The sequence below is a fragment of the Ambystoma mexicanum genome, chromosome 5q, assembly GCF_040938575.1.
Source record: "Ambystoma mexicanum isolate Mex_15411 chromosome 5q, UKY_AmexF1_1, whole genome shotgun sequence".
Taxonomy (NCBI): domain Eukaryota; kingdom Metazoa; phylum Chordata; class Amphibia; order Caudata; family Ambystomatidae; genus Ambystoma; species Ambystoma mexicanum.
Window position 1 is genome coordinate 1,082,036,450 of NC_090933.1, and position 18,639 is coordinate 1,082,055,088.

Here is an 18,639-nt window from a genome sequence, read left to right on the forward strand (position 1 = left end):
TGTGTCTCTCCCCCGCCCGCCCACCCAACTCTTGCCACATGTCTCTCCCCCTCCCACCCACCCCCCGGTCATGCCCCGCGTGTCTCTCTCCCCCCCCACCGCCACTCATGCCCCGTGTGTCTCTCTCCCTCCCCTCCACCCCCGCTCATGCCCGTGTCTCTCTCCCCTTCCCCCCACGCCCTGCTCATGCCTCGTGTATCTCTCTCCCTCCCCCCACCCCCGCTCTTGCCCAGTGTGTCTGTCTCCCTCCCCCCAACCCCCGCTCTTGCCCCGTGTCTCTTCCCCCCCGCCCACCCCCGCTCTTGCCCCGTATCTCTTTCCCCCTCCCGCCCACCCCCGCTCTTGCCCCGTGTCTCTTTCCCCCTCCCGCCCACCCCCGCTCTTGCCCCGTGTCTATTTCTCCCTCCCGTCCACCCCCGCTCTTGCCCCGTGTCTCATTCCCCCTCCCGCCCACCCTCGCTCTTGCCCTGTGTCTTTCCCCCTCCTGACCACCCCCGCTCATGCCCCGTGTGTCTCTCCCCCTCCCGCCCAGCCCACGCTCATGCCCCGTGTGTCTCTCCCCCTCCCGCTTATGCCCCGTGTGTCTCTCTCCCTCCCCCCACCCCCCGCTCATGCCCTGTGTCTCTCTCCCTCCCCCCCACCCCCCGTTCATGCCCCGTGTGTCTCTCTCCCCTTCCCCCCACCCCCGCTCATGCCCCGTGTTTCTCTCTCCCTCCCGCCCACCCCCCGCTTATGCCCCGTGTGTCTCTCTCCCCTTCCCCCCACCCCCGCTCATGCCCCGTGTGTCTCTCTCCCTCCCCCCACCCCGCTCATGCCCCGTGTGTCTCTCTCCCTCCCCTCCACCCCCGCTCATGCCCCGTGTCTCTCTTCCCTTCCCCCCACCCCCGCTCATGCCCTGTGTGTCTCTCTCCCTCCCCCCTACCCCCGCTCATGCCCCGTGTGTCTCTCCCCCTCCCGCCCACCCCCCGCTCATGCCCCGTGTGTCTCTCCCCCGCCCGCCCACCCCCCGCTCATGCCACATGTCTCTCCCCCTCCCCTCCACCCCCGCTCATGCCCCGTGTCTCTCTTCCCTTCCCCCCACCCCCGCTCATGCCCTGTGTGTCTCTCTCCCTCCCCCCTACCCCCGCTCATTCCCCGTGTGTCTCTCCCCCTCCCGCCCACCCCCGCTCATGCCCTGTGTGTCTCTCCCCCGCCCGCCCACCCCCCGCTCATGCCACATGTCTCTCCCCCTCCCACCCACCCCCCGCTCATGCCCCGTGTGTCTCTCTCCCTCCCCCCCACCGCCGCTCATGCCCCGTGTGTCTCTCTCCCCTTCCCCCACCCCCGCTCATGCCCCGTGTTTCTCTCTCCCTCCCGCCCACCCCCCGCTCATGCCCCGTGTGTCTCTCTCCCCCTCCCCCACCCCCCGCTCATGCCCCGTGTCTGTCTTCTGTTCCACCGCTCATGCCCCGTGTCTGTCTCCTGTTCTCCCAACCCCCGCTCATGCCCCGTATCTGTCTCCTGTTCCCCTCAAGTGCCGTGTCTGTCTCCTGTTGCCCCTCACGCCCCCCGCTCATGCCCCGTGTCTGTCTCCTGTTCTCCCCACTCCCCGCTCATGCCCCGTGTCTCTCCTGTTGCCCCCCGCTCATGCCCAGTGTCTCTCCTGTTGTCCCCCCCGCTTATGCCCCGTGTCTGTCTCCTGTTGCCCCCCACCCCCTGCTCATGCCCCGTGTCTCTCCTGTTGCCCCCCACGCCCCGCTCATGCCCGTGTCTGTCTCCTGTTGCCCCCCACCCCCCGCTCATGCCCCGTGTCTGTCTCCTGTTCTCCCCACCCCCCGCTCATTCTCCGTGTCTGTCTCCTGTTCCCCCCAACCCCTGCTCATGCCCCGTGTCTGTCTCCTGTTGCCCCCAACCCCCCGCTCATGCCCTGTGTCTATCTCCTGTTGCCCCCCACCCCCCGCTCATGCCCCGTGTCTGCCCCTGTTGCCCCCCAACCCCGCTCATGCCCCGTGTCAGTCTCCTGTTGCCCCCCGCTCATGCCCGTGTCTGTCTCTGTTATTCCCCCCACCCCCGCTCATGCCCCGTGTCTGTCTCCTGTACCCCCACCCCCCGCTCATGCACCGTGTCTGTCTCGTGTTGCCCTCCCGCTCATGCCCAGTGTCTGTCTCCTGTTCCCCCCACCCGCTCATGCCCCGTGTCTCTCTTCTGTTGCCCCCACCCCCCGCTCATGCCCGTGTCTGTCTCCTGTACACCCCACCCCCCGCTCATGCCCTGTGTCTCTCTCCTGTTGCCCCCCACCCCCTGCTCATGCCCCATGTCTGTCTCCTGTACCCCCCCACCCCCCGCTCATGCCCTGTGTCTCTCTCCTGTTGCCCCCCACTCCCCTGCTCATGCCCCGTGTCTGTCTTCTGTTCCCCCCACCCCCCGCTTATGCCCCGTGTCTGTCTCCTGTTCTCCCCACCCCCCCGCTCATGCCCCGTGTCTGTCTCCTGTTGCCCCCACCCATGCCCCGTGTCTGTCTCCTGTACCCCCCACTCCGCGCTCATGCCCCGTGTCTCTCTCCTGTTGCCCCCCACCCCCTGCCCAATCCCCCTTGTCTGTCTCCTGTTGCCCCCCACCCCCCGCTCATGCCCCGTGTCTGTCTCCTGTTCTCCCCACCCCCGCTCATGCCCCGTATCTGTCTTCTGTTCCCCCCAGCCCCCGCTCATGCCCCATGTCTGTCTCCTGTTCTCCCTACCCCCTCGCTCATGCCCCGTGTCTGTCTCCTGTTCTCACCACCCCCCGCTCATGCCCCGTGTCTCTCTCCTGTTGGCCCCACCCCCCGGTCATGCCCCGTGTCTGTCTCCTGTTGCCCCCCGCTCATGCTCCGTGTCTCCCTCGTGTTCCCCCCACCCCCCGCTCATGCTCCGTGTTTCCCTCGTGTTACCCCCCACGCCCCCCACTCATGCCCCATGTCTCCCTCGTGTTGCCCCCACCGCCCGCTCATGCCCCTTGTCTCTCTCCTTTCCCCCCCACCCCCGCTCATGTCCCGTGTGTGCCCTGTACCCCCGCTCATGCCCCGTGTCTCCCTCGTGTTCCTCCCCATCTCCCGTTCATACCCCGTGTCTCCCTCATGTTCCTCCCCACCCGCTGCTCATGTCCCCTGTCTCTCTCGTGTTCCCCCCACCACCGCTCATGCCCCGTGTTTCCTTCCTTTTCTCCACCACCCCCTGCTCATGCCCCGTTTGTACCCTGTTCCCTCTCACCCCCCGCTCATGCCCATGTGTCTCCCCTGTTCCCCCCACCCCCTGCTCATGGCCTGTTGTGTTAGTTATACACCCCGCCTTCCCTTTCCATGGTGGCCATCTTGGTAAAAGATTTTCCTTCCTACACCGGGACGCCAAAGGAAGGAAAATCTTTTTGTTTTTTTTTACCACCCGGCGTTCGCACTTTGAGGACATAAGATGTTAGTGGTCTTCATCTATTGAAAAGGATGTTATGGTGACGTTGCACTAATAAAAACCTTTAAAATTTAGTTAAAAAAAATCTTACAGGGACATTATGGTTAAGTTGCACTAATAAAAACTTATGAAATTCAATGAAAAAACTTTGTTAGAGGGACGTTATGGTTAAGTTTCGCTACTAAAAACCTATGAAATTCAGTGAAAAAACTTTGCTAAAGGGACGTTATGGTTAAGTTGCGCTACTAAAAACCTATGAAATTCAGTGGAAAAAACTTTGTCAAAGGGACGTTATGGTTCCAAGTAAAACTGAAAAACCCTTGAAATTCGCCAGTTATGGTAACCTAAGCAACCATAACTCGCGCCACCAACGTGCACTGCTAAGACTAACACCAAGGACATCAAAGATGACATCACAAATGTCATCGATGACATCACTGATGACATCACATGTGTATGTACTTTTCATTAAATATGTGTACAAGGGATTCTTATTATAATGTTGTGAAACAAGTGTCAAGGATCATTGCAATAAATATCATACCCTAATTAGTGCATTGAACGTTTTAATGGTCTTTGGAAATGGCTTGACACATTTGTGTTTGTCTTCATTGTTCACAGGGATATTGATTTAATAGACATCTAAGCTACCAAACTCATATTTTGTTTACTTTCAGATTGAAAACCATATTTCAACAATTCATTTTGACAAATGCATCGCAGCTAGACGACCATAAACCAACCATTAGCCAACAATACTTCATTAATCTTTTCCAGACATCCCACCATACAGTACATAGTTCCATTAACATCAGCCTTTGTCCCTTTGCTTGCTAATAATGTATGTTCCTTGGCCGAGAATAACATTCATTCAAATGTTTGCTTTTCTACAGATCATTGATCAGACATTATCTCCCACCTGGAATCAGATGCTGCTGTTCAACAACATCCTGCTTCATGGCGATCTCAGGGACTTTTCTGACGATCCACCCCATGTTGTGATCGAGCTCTACGACGACGACGCTGTGGTACTGTATCACAAAAGCAGTCATGGCTCCTCTTTTGTCTTTACCGAGGTTTGGTTGAGTGTTCGCTTCCACTCCTTTAGTTCCCTGCTGAGAGGCTGCAGAAGAGCTTGATATGAAGTCACAGGTGCAGTCTGTGGCAATTACTCAGGTTGCTGTTTGACATTCAATTTAAACTGAAGATTAAGTAGTTGCCCACTTTTTTACAGACCGTGCTTTATCAGACTATAAAAACATGTGTTGATGACTAGCATAAAACTAGTTTACGTGAGCAGAAATGGTATTCGTTCATCCTGTTAAATTTACAACACCACCGATTCTAAAACTGAAAAGGGAAAAGAGGACCATTTGGTGGGGACCGCGAAGCTATGTTGGGGGGAACTATTAATAATGAAGAAGCAGAGGCGGATAGACTTGCTAAACTCTGATAATTACCTAATATTGATTTGCATATGCAAATATTTGGAAGGCAGGGTTGGTGTTGTGATTGTGAGCACTAACTACTTGAAGGAAATGGTCATGGCATCCTGATTACTTTTGCAGAGCAGTGTAATTGTGCTATTTGTTTGACCAAGTTTATGAGTATGATATTGAATGCGCATAGATGCTCAACTGAAAAGACAAAAAAAAAAAAAAAACGGAATGGTCAGTTAGTTAATGACAGCCAAGCATGGCATATCTTTCTGGAACTTTCCTCTACTTGACTGAGATGTATGTATCTCTGCTTCCAAGTACTTATCGAGGGCAAAAGGGGAAATGCTCACCACTCTCATATACTAATTAACATATGTTTCTTTAAAAACCTATGCACCAGTAATTCCAGGACCTGTTCTGTTCTTTGAAAAATACAGATAGGTTTTCTAAGTACTTAGACTTTAAGGTTAGTGTGTGGAACTACTGAGAATGAGTTAACCTTTTCGGTTCTGAGTGGTTGTAACAACTTAAATAGATCGTTGTGTGGGCTGCTTTATTAACTGGGAGCACTGTGTGTTGGGAATTCATTTTAGCTAATCTGCTCCCATATATGTGAATGCAGTAATGGTATAACCTTGAACTGACTTCTACATTTGAAATGATTGCTGCGGTAGCCAAAGCTGCCTGTTATTCCATTTTGTCCTGAATGTGATGCAAGGTGAATTTACGCACTACTAGATTTCATCTTCAGTTGTTCCTTTGAGCGGTGTAAACTCTATATTACAGTAAAGGGCTGCTAACCCGCATTTGTTGTTTTCACTTTTACGTAACTCTCTTGCGTCCTGATACGCACACTGTACACGTGCTCTTACAGCTCTGCTGTTCGTTTCTGCAGTTCTTGGAACTACAAATCCCAGCATACCCGGCCTTAAAATGACGTTGGTGGCACGTTAGTGCCGGCGCATTTGCAAGGCCGGTTATCGCCGGTTTGCATCCGGGTTGCATGGGTCAGATAGCCTTTTCTCAGTACGGTAAGATCCTGATGACATTTGCTATTCGTGGCTTTGTTAACTTATTCAGGTTTATGGTTGTGGTAGATGCCATGAAAAGAATGTGCATTCTCAACTCTTAGCCAGTTTGGGTATCACTATGACAAATCCAATAGGGGGTGAATCTACTTCCCCTAGTAGTAGTACGAATGGCCATCTGACAGGAGACCTGGTCTCTGAGTCTATATCAACCACCTTGGCCACGTCTACTACTGAAGCGTTAGCTACCTGTCTCAGAAGAGAATCCTACACTGACCAGCCCTTGACATATGCAGCATCCTAGCAATATCGAAGCTTCGACTGTTCTGGCAGGAAGAATTTAGCTTAATGTCTCTCCTTGCCTTATGTCTTGCACATCAATAGGGATCCCCCAATGGCAGGATAATATGGACATAAAAGGATAATATGATAATTCTATCAGATTAGAAGATGTTAAGTATCCTGTTGATACTAACCTGTCAAACTCCTATATACAGGAAAAGTCAAATTGCCCATCCACCAATGCTTCACTAGACTGCCAGTTTGCCACAGTTTGAAGCATTAGCACTCCAAACTGTGGGAGACGGGCTACCCTTTTTTGGTGCCGCCCTCATGTTCTCCTCCAGGAAAGGTGTCAATTAGCAGCAAATGGTGCACTGTATATGGCACATTCAGCCAGTGACAATGCCCAAAAACATGATAGGATTTAAAGCCAAAATATAATTGTCTTTATTGGTGTCTGCCAGCATGGTAATGTGTGATTGTGATGTTGTGTGTAATTGGCTTTGTCAGTTGCAAGTTCATATTGCATGTCCAGGTGAACTGTGCCATAACCCCAACCCAACAAGCCTGAATGCTGCTTTTGGTTGGAGTGACTTTGGCCAGTCAGATGGGATGCTCCGGGCATTTGACCACAAAGTGTGCCCCTAGAATGTGTGCCCTGGCATAGCGTAGCGACTGCATGATATACCATAGGGCTATTATTGTGTGGCCTGCCAGACAACGTATGGCAACAATAATCCCCTCTAAATATAAATTCCCCCTCCCGCCTTATCCCACAGCAGATCTCAGCACCCAATTCCAGCAACTTAACAGAAATAAAATAATACAAGTTTGCACAATGCAGTGTGCACCATCCCAATACATGTGTCTACACTACCGTTCACTAAAAAAACACACTTAACAAAACACAGAAACACCAACTCTGTACACTCTCCAGCCAGGCACCTCAGACAAGCCCACTAATAATTTGCATTACATTCTAAGGTAAATGAACAACTACTCCAGACATCTCAAAATATATCTAAAACTTGCAGACCACTCAGAGCTCTACCCGTTCAGATCTTCACACATCAACATTGCTGCAAAGCCCTGTTCTCAATACTTATACGTTGTCCCCTAACACACTTCCTGCTCCTGCAGATTCTGAAGAGTCAAGGGGCATTGAAAATGACAGAAGCTGTGCTATACAAGACCAAATAACGTAGCATAGCAGGGCATAACAAAGAGTAACACTCATTCTCATGTAGGACAATGCTCTGTCCCGCACAAGCAACTCCAGTGACCGGCAGCAACAAGGGAGGACATTGGTGTAGATTCTGCTGCAGTCCCGTCTGCTATGCTAGAATCCCTGTTCCCTTACAGGCAGGGGCCGGTGGTACAGTACTGTGGTTCTAGGCGACAGCCTTGGGGGGCACAAGCCATACCTTTTGATGAGCAGTGAAGCTGGGATGTGGACTCACTATGCATTTTAGGCAAATGACCACATCGCTCATCAGCTAGAACTGGTACAAACATTTAAATACACACAACAAATACCTACAACATATAAACACATACAGAAACACGTTAATGAAAGATACGTGTAGCTTTATTTTCCACATCGAAATAAAAACTACACGCCCCAAAATACAAAGTAATGTGAACCTAAGAAATCACCTCTGTTTTACATCGCAATAATTCCAGCACTTAAAGACACAATCAAAGTCGTTAAGTGATAAGGTCACCTGCCTATGCGAATTGTTTGGCACTTGATTGGCACACATGTACATCTTGCTGTTATGCATTCATGCATAATGTTAAGAAGGTTTGACTATTACATTAAAATTAGGAGGCATCATGGCTAAAACATAAGCTTCAATAGAAATGGAACAGATTATTTGGCTATGTTCGTTCTCGATAGAGGGGCTCCCAGACCTTTTGTATAAATGTTTAGGGACTTGGGGGGTTCACTTTAAGTTACCCAGCCTCATCCAGACGTGGACGCCTTGCTCACTGTGCTCAGAGAGGAACAGCTTCACCTCACTGATGAGGGCTAACTAGGATGAAATGCGTGTCTGGGGTTGCTGTTGGGACTCTTGTTCAGAGGAGAATTGCCTAGCATTTCGGTGCTGGACTGCCTAGGTGGGTGGGACCAGACTAGACTGATATGCAAATGATCATTTATCTTCTGTGAAAGGTCCAGTGAGCTAAAACGTGGTTGTTGACCCTCCAGAGTGGGAACTGATCCAGAGAACAGGTTACCTGTCCATGTTCGTTCTTGGCAGAAAGCCTCCCAGACTCTTTGTATATAATTAAAAATGGAGTTTCATTTTGTGAATAACTTTCATTGTCTAGAATGAAGGCACATAGTTGGTATGTAATCAGACCTTCGTATGGGCTTCCAGTTTTACATGTGCCATCACAGTTCAATACAAATATGAGGAAAAGGTGCTGCTGAGGCCAAAACAATGTTTTAACAAAGTAATTGTAAGACCTCGTTAAAATGCTGGCTGCTCAGCTGTGTCACCAGCATCCTGTCTTCAAAATAACTCAGGGGGACAACATTTTTGTTTTTTAAATGGGTTATTTATAACTCGCTGAATACCCAGAGGTTTCTAAGCGCGGCCAGGGGATTGAACTTGCGTAGCTCCTCATCGTCTTGCTTCCAAGGCGAGCGCATTGCCCCTGAGTTATCCTCCGGAGACAGGATCCTGAATGTGATAGCCTAGACTTTAGGGGGCTGAGGGCTGAAGCCCCAAAAGAGAAATACTGTTGTGCACTTAATTCTCTTCATACTTCTCTAAGCATCCTAAGAGGATCTACCTCTCATCCTTTCAAGGTTGAGGACATGGGCGCGTTTGCCATGTAAGTGCGCTATTGATTGATATCATGTACTCTTTTACAAGTACATTACTGATTAATTTTTTAAAAAGTAAAAACTGCACTTCTCAGGGATTGCTGGCAAACAATAATCAAAATACATGAACATCTTGTGGGTTGAAGTGCTTGAATTAAAGCTTTTCAACAGCGGGGCAAGCTTGGAATGCTAATTGGTTTTGCTCAATTATTTAGCTCCTCTGTCCTTATTGGGCCATTTTGATGCGGCGAAGCTTGAGTCTCTAGGCACAATGACCCAGTTACCACCGCCCAGACATACCTTTAATAACCACGCCCCACCCAATTCATGGAAATGTGCTTCTTTCCCTGGACGCCAGAGTGCAATTGATTGGACAAAGAGAGGTGTAAAATGTGCAAAACTTTGCAATGCGTTCATCTTTAGCCTAGTTATCTCAGTTAATTAGAGAGAGATTGCAAACAATCACATAATAACCCAGAAACATAACCCGATATTTGGCTAAACCCATGAGATGACTAATTAAAAAGGAACATATTTAGAGGGCGATACATTTTTTAAAACATTGTAGTAGTTATTTAAAGCTGATCACTTTGCTGTAACAAACCTCTTTCATTAAAATGGACCTCAAACTGCATCTCTAAATGCAAACAGACTGACCACATTCCCCTGCTAAGGTTAAGTTCAGTTCAAACAACTTGGATTGATAAATGCAAATGAAGGAGACGCATATTTCACCCAGCTTCAATGAGTAATATAGCTGGTTGTGTAGCTTGGTGAGTTTAGTGGTGTTTGCTCTTGATGTCTGTGTTCAGCCAGCAGGTCACACATTCATTGTGCTGCCTGGTGTAAAAATAACATCTGTCATTTAGAGTTCTGGAAAATCGAAAACCTCTGGCATAAAGAGCTACATACAGAGTTATTATGCACTAGGGCGGATATTAGAAAGTGTGACATAAATTATCTAGGATGGATCTTAGATTAAACCAAGTATGGAAGCAAATGAGATGCAACTCATGCTGTTAAGGAAAGGCCCATGCTTCTCACCTGTACCAGTGTGGCAATACGTAAGGCAATACGCTTTGTCAGCAATGTGCATTATTCTGGTGTTATTGCTTTGCCGTTGCAGGGCAAATCTGAATACATTGGCTCCACAGTTGCCGCCCCCACGGTGAGGCTCGCTTCTGAAACCTACACGCCACCAGCTCTTGCCTACTACCCGATCTTCTGTGGAAACATATCTGGAGGAGATCTACTGGCTGCATTTGAGCTTCTTCAGGTAAGTGCAGATATCATGATAGCGTGCGCCACCGCGCGTAGGAGGGATGTACTTTGGTCAATATCCTCGTTGCCACAGCAGCTGTGACAAATACAGATTTTCTCAGGAAGCCAGCTCAGGCCTTTAATAAACATGTAATCAATATATGTGTAGACACTATCCTTTTTTTAAAAACATTTTAAATTGAAACACTCTTATTTTTACTCGCATAAACAAGCATGCATCTAATAAAATACAAATAACTGTAAATGCTGTTGCAAGCCACCCCAGAACAGGGCATATCCATGTGGCCACAGATCACATGTTTTTGTAAAGATTCAGAACTCTGAGATGACATGCAACATATTTTTTGTATGACCGGTGGGGGTGATTTATTCTTTATAATACATGGTCACACCATTACCCATTTAACAAATAAGCTCTTGCAAGAGATCGTCCACTTGTGGATATGTTGTAGGGGTCCATGCATTTCCATCTGTCGTCAGTGCTTTCATGGGCATTTTTATACTTTACTTGTTCCATTTTTTTCCTTTCTTCTTTTTGATGTTTTTTTCAAAACTAATGGCAGGAGTGGCCTAACCGGAGAGCCACTCGTTCTTCCTCTTACTATGTCCCCTTTTCTGCAGAACCTTTTTTCCTTTGTATTCTTTGTTGCTTTGAAGTGGCCCATGTTGAATATGCACAGGGAAAAGGTCCACTGAGAAGTTGCATTGGTGTAAAGACATGCTACCTCGTCATGCAGAATACATGTGGCATTTGTACTGTAGAATTAAACACACCAATATGTATGTTTAAGATAGGTAGCAACACACAGCTACATTCCTGCTCTTGTGTATTTAACTGAAGCAATGTATTAAATAAACATATATTCATAAAAGTCTCTTAGTTGAGCATGTTTCACTGTCAAAGAAATAAAGAATAAAGCAATCTGTAAAACCAGTTATTCCTTTAATTAAGTGTGTCCGTGGCAGCTGGTATGCCATCTGGAAGCTACCTTTCACACTCTTTGCTGGCTCAGGCAGCAGGCATTGTGCAGTTACAACCAACTGTACTATGTTCTTACGTATGGGGATTAATGTCATGTTCTAGTTACAAGTGAGATACTAAGAGACTGCAATACGTACAGCATGTGCAGGTTTTTATGTAGATATTGAATGCTTGAATGTGTCACAGAAATGAAACAGGGAACTTGATCTCGGGAGAGCTTTCTTCGTCAAATCTTTAATAGCAGGACTGCAAGTGAAGACTATCAAGGAGAACATACAGGCCTAGTGCAATCCCAAACTGGGTTCCCTCACCCCCTAAATCAACCCCAGGTTTATGCACTTTTCACTAGATTGGCAACAGGGCAGTGAATGGGATATTACTATGATCAGATCAAGGAGGGTTTCGGAGTGAAAGCAATCTTATCAGTGCACTTTAATATAATTTTAGCAAAGAAAGCATTCCTCTAATAATTGTCCTGCTGCAGCAGTTTCAAACATGTGAGTAAATTCATTGTTTATAGGGAAACTATTTATTTCATTTCTATTACTGCCTTCATATATCAACAGATATACTGTTCAAAATGGATTCACTTTCTCAGCTTAATTGGCACTACTGCAAAATTGAGGCCTATTTTTTTTAAAACCTACACACCTTTGATAATTACATTATGTCTACTCACAGTTACTTATTTCACCAACATTCATAATGCCTATGTTTGTATTGTTCCTTGACCTATATATTATAATTAGCACCCGTGGTGAGGGAGCCAACCAATCAGGTTGCTCAGGTGGTGGGCTGAATCCCACAATCTCAGCCTGTGTTCCAAGCAGCTTGATGGTTGCTTCCCCGACCCCACCATCTTCCCACCACCCTCACTCGCTTCCCCTCGATTCTGCACTCCCTTCCCGCACCTCAGCCCCACTTCCCTGATAGGTTCAGTGACGGCGGCTGGTGCTTCGCATAGAGCCCTGCCTTCCAGCTCCGTGGCAGCCACCTTGAGCAAGTATTTTGTTGGAAGGAACTGGACACTGCAGGGTGATGGTGACCCATTAATTCAAACAAAATACATTGCTGTTAGCACCCTGGGTTTCCGGATTGCACACCAGTGAGACCGTCGCCGGCAAGTCTGGATCGGGTGGTAACAGTGCTGGGAGCCCATCGTTAAGGCCCTCAAACTGTCACATGGGCTCCAGGAATTACCACCTGATCCTGCACATCAGCTCGGGTCTTATTCCTTAAATATATCAGCACTGAGCAACTCCTATAATTCTGAAGGCCCATGTTGCTCGCTCTCACTTGCTGTGACTAATCCAAGGGTCTGGGAATAATCACTTTTAATCTAATCCCAATATGGAAACTGAATACAATGGCCTTATCAGCTTTCACACCATTGATTAAAATCGTAGGTGGTTGTGATGCATGGAAAGTAATTAGAGATGGCGCAGAGGAGATTAACGGTGGTCGGTATGTTTACTTAGGTGATTGCAATGGGTTTGAATCGTTGGCTCATTCACATCACATTCAGTGCTCTTCATCTCCAGATGTATCCCTCAATTTAACTCTGCTTTTATCTAATTAAAGAAATGACAGAATGTGGGTTGAGCTCATTATTGACATCTGCCATTGACACATTCAACCTTGCTCTGTCTTAGTTGAGAACTAGTTAATGAAGCACAGGTGCATTATTGACAGTGTTCTGGTCAGTCACCTTGTGTGAAATGTCGATATGCAGCACTTCTGCTGAGAAGGTCCATGTACTTCTTCCACCTTTGGTGCATCATGGGACATAGAATATAAATGAGTGCACTATACAGGTTAACATGTCTTTATAGCTGATGACACGAGTTCAGGCGCTTACCTTAGTCATTCTCTTTCAAGCATGATCCTTCAACAGGGTCTACCAACGTGGCTTAGAGTGGATACAATATTTACTTGGGCACCTTCCGTTTAAATAGCACCAGAAGAAAGGTGACTTTTTCAGTCACTGAGGACTTATTGCATTTCCATAACTCCTCTCTCATGTTCTTCAAACAGATCTCCCAATAGTGAGAGGTTATGCCCAAAGCTTTATGTAGCACTTATATAGGCCATTCATTGACCCCATGAGTTGACATTCATCCTTAGCCCACGCTCCCCAATTTACATATGCCACTAAATGTGTGAAATGATGATCACTCTACGTGTGCTATGCAATTAGCAAGATAGCCTAGCTGATTAGGGATTTACAGACGTTTCCCACACAGGTGAGGCACCATTGTGGTTCTCATCTGATTACCCCGCTATTCTATTCCATTCTATCCCTGTTTTAGTTTTAGCTTCAAGCAGACTTCAAAATGCATCAAGCTAGCTATGGTGCTCCTATTGCAAAGGTACAATCCCTACCCCACCCGCCCGCCATCAGCTTGCCCAAGTGGGTTAGGAGAGTACACGTTTCTGCGTTTAATGGATGCCTAAATCACTTTAAAACCATTCTCAAATGAAAATCAACAACAGTAAAAGTAAACAAATACCTCATCTCCCCATCTTGCTCTAAACAACTCCTCCTGGAGATTCTCTTACCAGTGGAACCAGAGAAGAGCCAGGTGGACAGGGAAGCTATTCCGTAGTGCATTCCTGTATCCTCTGCTATATGATACCTGTATATTGTATCCAATGATATATGTGCAACCCTGCGCAGATTCCTCTGCGAGATTTGCCGCACTGAAGCGGCTTTTCATATGTCCTGCAACTCTGCCTTTGGTATTTGCATAACCCCAACTCTCTGGCCCTGTGCATAGCTCTTCCACGGGGTATAGGGCCACAACATGTTCTGTTGGGCAGGCAGGAACCCTCAAGGCGCTCAATGATATATTGGTGTAGGCTCCTTTATATATGGCCATACATTATAACATACTAAATGAGAAGTCAGACTCGCACTAGATTTAACGTGGACTGCCCCTGAGGAAACACGTGGGCACAGATGTATTTACATGCCCATGGGGGAACTGTAATAGATACACCTTCAGAAGGAAGAAAGTTGAGCCCAGCCCCATTTGATGTCCTTTGGGATAACAAGAGCAAACTGGCCTAGGCGGCTCTTTACACCTCTGCCAAAGTCCACTAATTCGTCCCCTGACTTTCCTGTGTGCAACAATCCTTCCACTAGGAGGAAACCCTGACAGTCACTCCCTTGGGTGATGCTCCAGGCGGGTCAGGGCCTGGACCTTCATTAGCTGGCCTCTCGTAGGCCCTCTGTCATGGCTTTGCATTGGGTCCCTGACAGTCACTCCCTTGGGTGATTCTCCAGGTGGGTCAGGGCCTGGACCTTCATTAGCTGTCTTCTCATAGGTCCTCTGTCATGGCTTTGCATTGGGTCCCTGACAGTCACTCCCTTGGGTGATTCTCCAGGTGGGTTAGGGCCTGGACCTTCATTAGCTGTCTTCTCATAGGCCCTCTGTCATGGCTTTGCATTGGGTCCCTGACAGTCACTCCCTTGGGTGATTCTCCAGGTGGGTCAGGGCCTGGACCTTCATTAGCTGTCTTCTCATAGGCCCTCTGTCATGGCTTTGCATTGGGTCCCTACTTCTCATCTGGAACAGGAATCGTCTTCAAGGGCAGCCTCTGATCTCTTTCACAAGTCTGGACAGTCTTCCCACCTTCCAGAGCAGCTCAGCCTGCTCCTCTACCTATTCTGATTGGCTGTTGCTGGGGAACTGACTGCAAGCCCTATTCTGATACCCCAGGGACTGCTATTCCTGCCAAAGGAAGGTTAGGTATGCTGCACAGTGTTCTGACACCTTTGGAGGGTCTGGTCCACACTGTATAAAGACCTTCTAAAAGGGAGTGGATCATTTTGGCCTTATACATGTTTTTAGTCTTGCGCTTAGTTGCCTAGCTAGCAGAGTTGTATCTAATGTTAAATCCCTTTGAAACCTGAACTTTTTTTTTTTCAGAAGATGAGATTCTCATCCCATCAACCACGCTGCACTTCACGGGTCTAGCTTAAACCCTCACAGCATATCCCAATCAGATATATGGACCATTAAATACCAGCTCCCGAGCCCAGCTCAGGCCAATGGCACCAATACCTGCCGTCAATACTTGCTGCGGCTCGATTTCTCACGAGTGGTACCTTCAGATTTAATATTCTAGTAAACAGAAGGACCTTGCTCCCCAGCTGGGATTTTCCTTTTGTAACACACACTTCCTCTTCCCCCTCACCCACAACAATTGATGTAAAAAATATTATTTAAAAAAATGTACAACACGAAAGAGACAGACAAATAAATCATGTGTACCAGTCATGCACACAGCAAAGGCTATCTGTGTTCTAATGAAACACACTCCATGTGATCTCTTTTCCAGGTTCCAGAGTCCGGTGTACAGAGTTTACCTCCGATCGATACGCCAGATCCCAGCCAGATCTACCCTGTTCCAGCCAACATCCGCCCCGTCCTGAGTAAATACAGAGTGGAGGTATTTAATATGCAATCACATTTATAGTGCTTTCAAAAATCACATGGGAAGAATCATAGCAAACTTCTGATCCTTGTGCATCTCCATTTATCAGCGTTGATAAAAATAAATCAAATATTACATGCCATCCAATGATATAATGGATATTACCCGTAGTACTGGCTTTCTTGTTTTAGGAATTTAATAAATACTTGCTCCCAGGGCATCTTATGCACTGATCGAACCTTACCTTCTGGGCGGTTCCTCTGCCACGGGCGGTGGGACTGTACCCATCTTCCTGTTGATGCCCTTACCTTCCACTTGCAGATATTCCGCTGCTGCAAGGGTGGCTCTGGTAGCTATGGTTACCCTCACTTGTGCCCCGGGCTGTGAGGATCTTCTGGGTCGCTGCTGGCAAGGTGACCAGGGCTTTGTGCATCTTTCAGCTGAATTGCGGTCCAGGTGCTGTGTTTTCTGCAGAGCCAGGCACTAGCGGGTGTCTGTTGGGGAGCTCAGCACAAGCCTGTGCCCGGTGCAGAGCTGTGAACTGCATGCATGAGGGGTTACTCCTGTGCTGAGGGTCTCCGTGTTTGATTGGTCTGAATGTGAGCATGGCTACTGCAGTGTTCTGGGTCTCTGCACACCCTTGGTCTCCAAGTGTAAATCCCAGAAATTGCATGGATGGAACTGCCTCCATGCAATGTATGTAGTTTTCACTGCAAAGTGCAAAAGGTTGGTGTAAGATGCAGGTAAAGCCATCTAAATGCTTCCCTTTTGCACATTGCAGTGCACATTGTGCAACCATTTCCTGCTAAGTTACATGGCAGGAAGCTTTTCTAATGGATTCCCAAGGGCATCTGCCCACCTTATTCTATTGTAAATAGCAGGCAGAGTCCAGAGGAATCCACAGCATTTCCTCGAGGATGAAAATGTCATGCTGGCGTTAGAGGTGGTGTATTTATGTGGCAGAGAGGACAAGGGTTGCAGAAATGGAAACGCATTCATGCAAATTTGGGGTGGAGCAAAGATCATGTGTAAAATGCACTCTATGTCATAGTACAAATGACAGTGCTGCCAGTGTCAAGAAATAAAACTTCCCCCAGAGATTCTAATTCATGTTAGAATCTGCACAGCCAGTAGTAGTCGATTGCAGATCTGATCAAACAACGGAACCAACTGAGATCTTAGATGGTGCCGGTGAGGCAAATGAGGCAAAGGATCGCTTCACAATATGTGTTCTTTGTCCAAAAGCAGATTATTTTTATAAATAAATAACATATATTGTATATAGAAAGGAAAATAGTCAAATATGTTTGCATTGTTCTGAAATAAGGGAACTCCACTATGGCCTCAGTAAAGCTTCCGTATCTTTCTGAATACATTTCTTCGTGTGAACTGAAAATGCCTAACATGTCTGCTGAGTTTCTACACTATTCTGATTTGCACATGTTCCCAGAGATGTTCCTGAGCTAAATGTATTAGAAATGGCAAAAGTTGTTCTTCGTTTTCTGTCGTTCTGACCAAAGCGGATGCCAACTGCACAGTCTGTAAGGAAGTTAGTTTGGTAGCTTCGTTGCTGTGTAATCTTTTGAATTGGTCATTAACCCATGTTCACTCCTGTTACTATATCCCTAATACGTACCCTCTGCATGTTTGTGGTAAAGAAAAGTGGAAACATTTTCTGCAAAAATGCCATTCGGCAAAAGTGATGTGTGCCTAATGAAGCAGTCACACACATGCTCCAAACGGACTCACAATCTGCACGCCAAGCTCATTTCACAGAGGACTCGGATGATGTTGGTAGTATACAGAAAGGCGTCAATCATTTTCATTTAACTCCATCAACTGCATCAAAATCGAACCTGGTTATTAGGAGTTTACGTCACACGTTTCCTGTGAAACTGACTTTGGTTCAATATGGAAGATCACAGGTCTTTGGTGCCATCTTCAAGGCGCAAAACGTTAGATAAGACAACCTACAGCTTGAACAAACAGAACAAAATAAACTCCCGAATAACTAAAAACATTACAGTCTAACTACTCAGAACAGGAAACGTGGAAAAGTGTGAGAGAGGACACAGACAAAGCTTACCACACATTATTTAATCTTAAGAATCCTCCTTGACAGCCTGGGGTAAATATGGCTTACAAGATTATACTGATGCTGATAGCCGGATAGACTATGTCCATATACTTTAGTCTGGAGACTGCTCTTGGCGCCATCCTGCAATAGACACTTTCAGTGCACTCAAGAGTTATTGGTTCTCTTGAGACATCAGGAGTTAGAATCTCATTGGAGGAGCTGCGGAGAGCATCAAAGCAAGAATTAACTAACTTATTATAGAAATTGTAATCAGTGTTGGGAATTGCGAATTGATTTTTGAGCTGCTGAAAAGAAAGGATAGAAGATTTATTTATAATTTGTTGTATAAATCTAATACCCTTTTTCTTCCAGGATTTTCTGTTTAAGGTTTTGTTATTAATCGTTATCTTGCTGTTATGCCATAAAAAAGGTGAGAGGCTTTTTTGGGGGGAATTTGTCTGTGTGAATACAAAGAGTTGGAGGGCTGATATTGTAGCTCTGATAGGGTCTGATATAGACATCGAAGAATGCTTGAATACATAAATGAGGTCCGTTATTTCTATAGGAAACACAAGCTGTTTCTCTATGGTACACCATGTGGGAATATCTGACATTATGGGACAGGCAAACCAATATCTGGCTTGCTTCAAAAGAAAGGCATTATGGTATGCTTTAAAATCGGGAAACTTGACCCCTCCCTTGTCATATGGTGCCTTCAATTTGGTTAGAGCAATTCTTTTACTTTTGCCTTGTCCCCAAAGGAAGTTTAGAAGAATAGAGTACATTGATTTGTAAAAAGGAGGAAGATATCGGAACACATAGGAGTTGTAGGTAATATAAAATTATTGGTGATAG

At 46.9% G+C, this 18,639-nt stretch overlaps 1 protein-coding gene across 1 annotated transcript in view; it reads left to right on the top strand.

The window, feature by feature from the left end:
• FER1L6 (fer-1 like family member 6) overlaps positions 1-18,639 on the top strand; it is a 1,078,814-nt gene that overhangs the window by 648,721 nt on the left and 411,454 nt on the right. Inside the window, exons 21-23 of the mRNA XM_069621590.1 lie at positions 4,313-4,447; positions 10,131-10,280; positions 15,612-15,722. Of these exons, the coding sequence (XP_069477691.1) occupies positions 4,313-4,447; positions 10,131-10,280; positions 15,612-15,722 (396 nt within the window). The remainder of the gene's footprint in view (positions 1-4,312; positions 4,448-10,130; positions 10,281-15,611; positions 15,723-18,639) is intronic.